This window comes from Agelaius tricolor, unplaced genomic scaffold (assembly GCF_023055355.1).
Source record: "Agelaius tricolor isolate 1412-34295 unplaced genomic scaffold, bAgeTri1.0.p SCAF_9, whole genome shotgun sequence".
NCBI lineage: Eukaryota > Metazoa > Chordata > Aves > Passeriformes > Icteridae > Agelaius > Agelaius tricolor.
In genome coordinates this window covers 2,230,620-2,238,897 of record NW_027269269.1, presented here as the reverse complement: position 1 = coordinate 2,238,897, position 8,278 = coordinate 2,230,620, and the positions used below count along the sequence as shown (strand labels likewise).

General features: G+C 48.1%; 1 protein-coding gene across 14 annotated transcripts in view; it reads left to right on the top strand.

Moving 5' to 3' along the window:
* Positions 1–3,761: 3,761 nt before the first annotated feature.
* PAN3 (poly(A) specific ribonuclease subunit PAN3) overlaps positions 3,762–8,278 on the top strand; it is a 79,481-nt gene continuing 74,964 nt past the window's right edge. For 12 of the 14 annotated variants that reach the window (XR_011680238.1, XM_071434002.1, XM_071433999.1 and 9 more), the window contains exon 1: positions 3,763–4,427. Coding sequence is in view for 12 of the 14 variants with exons in the window: in XM_071434002.1 (XP_071290103.1) it covers positions 4,001–4,427 (427 nt within the window). In the remaining 2 variants the exon portion in view is untranslated. Of the gene's footprint in view, positions 4,428–8,278 lie in introns of all 14 variants that reach the window. The other 2 variants (XR_011680239.1, XM_071433991.1) reach the window with 1 other exon arrangement.

Here is an 8,278-nt window from a genome sequence, read left to right as displayed (position 1 = left end):
AAACATTAAATTCTCATCTAATATTTCTGTGGACCCTGATCACATCTGGTTTTTCCCTTAATTATATACTATAACAGTAGACTTTAAAAGTTAAATTCAGATTATGTGAAAACTTTGTTTAGAAGTATTATTTCCTTTGATCTGTTTCAGTAATACTAGGGCCAGTTTTATAGTAGAGATAGTATCTTCTAATAGACCCAGCTGATTCTACTGGAAAAAACCCAGTGTTCACACATTACTTTTTTCAACTACTTGGTTGGTTAAACAAGATTCCTAACTACAAAACTTGTCTTGCCTATACCTTAAAAAACCAGTCAGCTACAGTAACTCTTTCCCTTTTAAAAGTATTGTTATTCATTTGCATTATCTGATGCCAGCCTGCACTTAAGGATCTGTTTCCACATGATTTAATAAACATGTTAATTCTGGGTTGACACAAAGAGAAACTGTCACTCTCAATAGCAAACATTATTTTCTCAAGAGTGGTTGAAATGTTAGGGGGGAGCTGCTTGGCACTTGCAAGCTGATTTGGCTGGAAAAAAAGAGCTCTTGGCAGATGTTTCCTTTCCAAGGATTCCCCCCCCCCCCCCCCCGATTTTTCATCTCCTAATGTTTGGTTCTGCCTTTCTGGCACAGCTCATACAAACTCTGTCACTTGGCCATGGCTGCAGGCATGCATACAGCGGTATTTCCCCCTTTCTGGGTCAAAAAGCACACCACAGTTATCACTTAACTACAAAGTGGGACAAGACCCAGGGGTATCTATCTCTTTCTCCTTCCTCTTGCTTCCTGAATTTCATGCAAAGTACAGCAACACTCTCCACAGAGGTGTGAGCTGCGATGATCGGGGACCTAGTTTTGTGAAAAAAATAACATAATCAATCACTCCTTTGCAGGAATGCATACTACATCCCCATGCACTACAGGAAGCAGGGGAGCAAGCTGAAGCAGACAGAGAATGGTCTGTGGGCCTCCTCAGCACTCTGGCTGACCAGCAAGAACAGGCAATAAAAATCAGAATCTGGAGAAGACATGATTCATGAGAAGATGTCAGGCTCCCATATGGACATTCACTTCCTGCTGGTCAGTCTTCAGACCACGTCCTTGTATTCAGTGAACAGAAATGAAGGGACAGGAGAGATGAAAGCTTGCCAGAGTCACAAAAAGAGGTGCCTGAGCCTCTTCCCATTTTTGGTTCTGCTCTACTGGACAAGACAATGTAGAAAAGGTGAGGGACATTTCCAAGCTGGTTTGCTGCTTAGTGGCTGAGGTACAGTACTTAGGCTGACTTTGGTGGGGGAGAACCCCAGCATTCCTGGCACCACGCTGCACACCTCATTGCTAGGTGGGCACTCAGGCTGGCAGGATCATGCACTACTACCCAGTTCACTATCTCAGCTCTTCCCATGTCCAGTAGGAATGTTTTGAACCTGAGCTACAGCACGCAGATAGAATAAATGTGGGTCGTGCGTACACAAGCCCGTTTGTGTCCTTGTTCCTAACCTCACCGTGCACATGTAATATTAGACATATGCAGAGATCAGCAAAAGAGCTGTGGGAAAAGCAGATTCACAAGGCTGAAAACACAGGTTAGAATACACTTCAGCAATGGGAGTGGCTATGCATCTCAAGTCTTTGCTTGGAAGAATAAACTTCATGTTCAACCAGTTTACCCAGAAAAGGCATTACCCTATGTGTATCATCAAATCTCTTGTAAGATAATTTGATACCATTAAATCCACAATACTAACGCTCCAGACAAAGGGCCCACAGATCTTGGGAAAACTCTGGGTGAAAGCTGAGATTTTTCTTCTCCCTTACTAACATTTTTGTGCCTCCCTTTCAAACCACCTCACATGTACACACAACTTTTCTACCCAGTCTGACCTCTGGGGAGGGAAGGGATTTTTCCAAGGGACATCATTCCTGGAATAAGAAGTGATAAATAGACTATTGATGGTAAGGCTTAAGCAGAGAATGATATTGGGTTCCTGTCTCCCCCTTACCCCTGGCATTACCTCAACGAAACACCTTCTACCTCCCATTCCCCTAAACCCCTGCCTGAGACCTCCACCATCTGCTGGCATTTTCCCTGGGCACCAATCAGCAGGACAAAGGGAGAGAAAACAATGCACTCCCAGACTCTCTCTTCACTGCAGCAGCTGAGGGAGTGTCACCTGCAGGCACCCATGTGTAGCTGGAACAGTGCAGGGAAGCCCTTGTTTTCACTCCTCTGAGGCATGACACTAATGCCAGGGGGTTGAGTGACACACAACCAAGCAGCACTAAGGGCACCTCACCTAAAGCAGCTGGGACCCATGTGTGCACTAAAGCAAACCGATTTTGGTTATCTCAGAAGGTGCAAATTGGGAGTGAAATGTTTCCCATGGTTGGGGCATTAATGAGGTCTCTCTCCCTCGTGGAATCTGCTGTTTGTCTGAGCTCTGACACCCAGACTTTAATGGAGAAACCAACAGGGTCTTTCCATTCTTTGGCCTACTTTTCAAGCTTGGAGGAAGAGAGAAGCTGTGAGCTCTTTGCCATACTGTTGAAAGAAGCTAAAAGTTTTTCTCTATGTGAAAGAAAATGGTTAGGGGATTCAGACTTGGGGAGAGGATGAATAATTTAGTTTGCAGCTAAAAGCTCCTATAATGAAGAATGCTTTTCTAAAAAACAGTTTAGAGAAGTTTGCTCAAGCCCTGAATCTAAGGCAAAATCCTTCAGAAAAATTGGTGTGGAATGACAGAGAGATTATATCCTCACCCTGTGTTCTTGGTATACAGTCTAAAACTGAAGTCTAACACTGTTGTAGTCTTGTCCTTTCTCTAGTTTTCTGTCCAAAATTTTTGATCTTGAGATTTCAGCTTAAGGCACGTTTATTTCTCAAGGCCTTTGAACACTCTATCTGAGGAAGAAAGATTTTGATTTGTTCCAATGAGACAAGCTCGCTCATTATTTTTAAATTTCTTTTCACACAAACTGTCAAAGCATCGTCTAGGCAGGCCCTGATTTTCTTTTCATTTTTAATAAGAGAGAAGGCTATGATAGACAACAAGTAATCTTAATTCTACAGTAAATGTTTTTCTTACCAAAATAATGTCAAGTACACTTTAACTTATATTTTCTCAACTACATATATACACACTATTTCAGCTATTTCAGCACCACGAGCTATGCCAACAACTTGACTGAGTAAAAATTGAAAAAAATTAAAATCTTGAGTAGCATCGCAAGACAGTCAGCTAAAATTCACGTAACGAAGTTCTCCGAGCTCCGGGGTAAAGACGTGAAGCATTTTCTTCGTCGAGAACTTCGTCTCGTCACCGGGAGAAGGCGAATCCCTCTGGCCGCGTTCCCGTTATGCCAGCAGGCACGGCACGGCCAGCAGGCTGCCGTGTGGTTTTATGGCAGGAAAGGGAAACTTCTGTGGAGGGAAACCGCTGGAGATCCTGCGGGGACGGCCGGTGCCTTGACCCGGACCCCGCGAAGCGGGAGAAAGCTCGAGATCCAGCCCGGCACAGCGCTTGAGAGCCGAGCGGCCCCGGGGCAGGGGCCGGGGGTCACCTGCCGCCTGACACTCCCGCCACGGCCTCTTAGCGCCCCTCGCCGCCCCGGCCCCGCCGGCCACGGCACTCGGCCGCCAGCGGAGCGTCCCGCCGCCGCCGCTACCCCTCCCTCCCTCCTTCCTTCCCCCGGCACCGGCTCCCCCTCCGCCTCCGCGGCCCGGCCGGCGGCGCTACCCAGGATGCTCCGCGCCGGCGCAGGCGCGGCCGCTCAGGAAGAGGAAAATGGCATAAACAACCCCGAGCGCCGGGACCGCTGAGGAGGAGGAGGCGCCGCCGCCCCGGGCCGCGCGGCCCCTTTAAGAGGCGCGGAGTCGCCCCCTCCTCCTCCTCCTGCCCCTTCCGGAGCCGGACCCGGGGTGACGGCGGTCCCCGCGCCCCTTCCCCCTGCCCGCCCCCTTCCCCATGGTGCCGACCCCGGCGGCGGGGCGGTTGCCATGAACAGCAGCGGCCTGCCCTGCTCGTCGCCGTCGCCGGTGGTGGGGCCGCCGCCGGGGGCGGGGGTCGGCGTGGCGGGTCCGGCGGCCGGCGGGGCGGGGGCCGGCGGCGGCGGCGGGGCCGTGAAGCTGAAGTTCTGCCGCTACTACGCCAAGGACAAGACCTGCTTCTACGGCGAGGAGTGCCAGTTCCTGCATGAGGAGCCGGGCGCCGCCCCCGCCGGCCCGGGGCCCGCCGCACCCCCCCTCGGCGGGCTCCCGCTCGGCATCCCCCCACCCGCCGCCGCCGCCGGGCCGGGCTACTCGGCTCACGGGGCCAGCTCGGGCCCGGCGGCAGCGGTGGTGGGGCCTAAGAAAGCCGAGCTGGGGGCGGGAGGCGGCGGCGGCGGTGGCGGCGGCGGGGGGCTGGATGGCCCGCGGCTGGCGAGTGAGTGCGGCGGGGCGGCCTGGGGGTGCGGTGCGGTGGGGTAGGGGTAGGGGCGCTGCCGGGAGCGGGCGGCGGGCGGCGCGGTGTTCCTCATCCCCGACACGCCGCGGTGCTGCCGGAAACAAATAACAACAGCCATGGTGGTGGCGGGGGACCCCGGGCCGCCTGCCCGGCTGCGGCCGTCCCGGGTGGGCGGACGGGGTTGGGCTGGCTGCCCAGAGGAGATCCGGCCCGCACCGATGGGAAGGAGCGGGCAGGTGTTTGTGGGAGGGGGTTCCTCCTGTGTGGCTTTAAAGGGGTTCCCGGGCAGCTGTCCATCCGTCCCTCTACCACTAGGCTTGGTGTAGGTTCACAGGTATCCCCTGCCCGAAGTCAGGCCGGGAGCAGGGAGGCAGCGCTTTCCCGAGCGGTACCCTTGGATGGGCTCTTCCGAACAGCCTGTATTGAGTGACGGCTCTTGGAAGGTTGAAATGCTCCAGTTAAAATATAACGTTAAAATTACGAAAAAAAATTATAAATTGCGATTCACTTCATCATGAGAAGAATTGCCTTACATTGAGGGTGGCAGAGCATTGGAACAGGCTGCCCAGGGGGATTATGGAATCTCCCTGTCTGGGAGCATTCAAACCCCACCTGGACGGATTTCTGTGTAACCTGGTGTAGGTGATCCTGCCTTGGCAGGGGGATTGAGCTGGATGATCCCCAGATCCCTTCCAGCCTCAATGTTACTATGATTCTGTGGTAGGTGTCTACGTTATTTACTATTGTGAGCAGAAATTGTCCCAGAATCTTTTTTTGAGGTTTTCTAGCCCTCATGCGCAGCCCCTTTTCAAATGGTGAGAGTTCAGATAGCTTGTGTGTCATGCAGAGCTGCACTGCTCTTGCTGGTTGGTGTTGCATTCCCCTGATGTGCAGGCCAATAGTTAGATGGAGCTTGCAGTAAAGTGATTTTAATAACCATTTGTTTTGTAGGTGAAGCAGCATTTGGCAGGCTAGGAAAACATGCTTCTTGAGAAAAGCCGTGCTTCTTACATGAGTATATTCAGCTTGGCTGCATTATTGATTTTTGACACAAACATGGCATTTATTTACATTAAATGCTTTAGCTACTAAATGGTCACAACCATATTTTTTCTGAAATTAAGATGCAACCATGCTCAGCACCCTGTACATAGGTTTTTATTGCTTGATAAATCTTTCAGGGTCCTGCAGTTCTGCAGTTGTTGTTTTGCCAGGTGTGGTGAGCTTGTGCCACTGAGTATTATCTCTGTAGTTGGTAGCTTCTCAATGTGAGCCTTTAATATACTACTGCATAAGGCTTTCTATTAAAAATCTTCCAGATTTTTCTTGAACTTAAGTTATTCAAGCTGAAGGCTCTCTTGCCTTTTTTTTTTTATTAAATAGAAATGTGTTGGAGGGATTCAGCAGCAATAAGTCAATCTTTGTTAATTTTTCGTTTGGACAGAGTTTGGTGTGAAACTTATCTTTTCCCTGGGGGAAAGAAAATGATTAGGGGATTCAGACGTGGGGAGAGGATGCATAACTTAGTTTGCAGGTAAAAGCTCCTATATGAAGGTTGCTCTTCTAAGAAACAGTTTAAAAAATTGCCTAAGCGCTGAATCTAAGGCAAAAACCTTCAGTATTTTTGTGTGCTTGGGAATTGATACTGCTGAGCAGTTAAATTATTTGAAACACTTGCTTCCATTGAACATGCTTGCTGCAGTTGTACCCAGTTGAGGAGTGGGGGCACCAAGAATGGAGAAACCCGCTACGATGCTGTCAGTGGCTGCCTGCTGGGAAGGCCACATTGCTTGTTGGAGGGGGCAAAAGCTTCCACTGGTGGATCTTGAAGGACACTAGCTAGGAAAAAGAGTCCAGAAACAAAGGCCAGGGAAATTAAAGTTGAAAAGCCAGGAAATGGGCCTAATCTCGCTTCTAAACTTTGGTTTGGGATGCATTTGTGAAAAAAATAAGGAAAATAATCGTTCAAAATCTGAAGTTGATATATGTAGGAACTGAGAGGCTAGTATCTAAATTCCTTACCTTGCTGATGGCCTGTGATGTTTACAGTATGATTTACAAGTGGATGGAATGAAAGTTTTATTTCTGTGCATGTAGGAAGTAAGACACAAAGTCATATTAAGAAAGTTCTGAAGTTAGGAATATGAAAGTGGTAATTGCCAAAAATCACCTGCCTAATTCAGAAGTATTTTGTAGTCTTAAAGTGACTATGGAGGCCACCTTCTCTTGCTCCTTTCTCACTGGACACCAGCCTCATTCAGTGCACAGAGGAGATAATGCTCATTGACTAATTAACTGGGTAGTCCTATTTATTGTTAAAAGTGGGTCAGTGCCTCATTCTAACATGCGTGTTACTCTAATCCTGCTTTGAGTACAGGATTATTAATTTACTTATAGGTTTTTCTGTGGTAATCACAAGGGCTCCCCAAATACCAACTTTTTTTCACCACATGGGTGGTAAGAATGTTGAGTGATGAGGAGATGGTGAGTAGTGAAAAGGCAAGAAATATTCCAGTGTGGAAGTATTCCAGTATTAGAGTATGAAGAGGAATGAGCAGCTGACATCCTCAGAGCTAACCAGGAGGAGTTTCTCAGGTGATGTGTGGTTAAGCTATGCTGTGCCCATAAATGTTTGGGGCACTAACATCTGACAGAATTCCAGAAGTGATCAGATAGTCTTGGAAGAAAACTCTCCTTGGGATTATTAAATACAAAAGAATCCACATCTCTGGATCAGACTCATCTTCCCCTACATATATATGGCTGAAAGCCTGCTGGAAAATCCTGCTTTATCCTTGTCTCATACTTGTACTTTTGTCCACATAGCTACTGCAGTCCAATGTCAGAGATGATGAGGTATTTGGCTTAATGTGGCTTTGGCTTGATGATGTGGATTTTTGTATTCCTGGGGGGCAATGCTGGCCATGCCCATGAGCTCCACCCACTCTCAGAAGGCAGCACTGCTGCTCACTGCCCTCAGACTATTTGACATGGAGCATGTGTTCAAAGCACCATTCCTGCTTCTTCCACCAGAGCTGAGTGCTCAGCCTCCTGAGTAAGGTTCACCTTCCAAGAGTAAGGTGGCCAGCTGACTGCATACAGAATAGGGAATGTAGTTGATATTGCCTATCTAAAATTTTATTTAAAAACATTAATCCTTTTTACAGAGAACTTCTGTGAGAAAATAAGGGGGAAAGGAAAATAATGCATTTTCTCCAAGTTAGGTAGCTACTTAAATTTGCTCATGATGCTTTTCTAATAGATGTATGTCCCACATATCTAAAGGCTAGAGAAAAAGCAGAGGTGTAGGAATGACTGTTGCTTTTTAGGGGAAAATATATGTTTGGTTAACAGGGTTTAAAGGAGTAGCCTATGGAAGGAGAGCATGGTAGCATGAAGAATTTCTCTTTCTGTATGTGCCCTCTGTTCTCTGTAACACTTTGCAGCTTCTGTAAGCAGCAGACCAGCAGCCTGCTTTACTGCATGCTGTGGGCTTGTTCCTAGGCTGCCATCCCTTCTCAGTGCTGCCTGAGGAAAGGTCTAGAGGGAAGTGTTGTGGTATTAAAATGTATCATGCCTGTACTTAGGTCAGATAAGTAAAAGTTGCATGGACAACTGCCATTGTATTTGTTAGCTTTCAGGTAGTTGAACAGGTGTAATATTCTTGTGCATGTAGATCTCATATTATGTATTGATAGGTACAAGCTGAAGTATGGCTCCAGACATTTGCTAATTTCTGCCCCAATTTTGCTGTGAAGTTTGTAATACATAGTACTCACCCTTTCTTCTGGCTTCTGATTCCTATAAAACACTGGGCTGCTGAGCTGAGG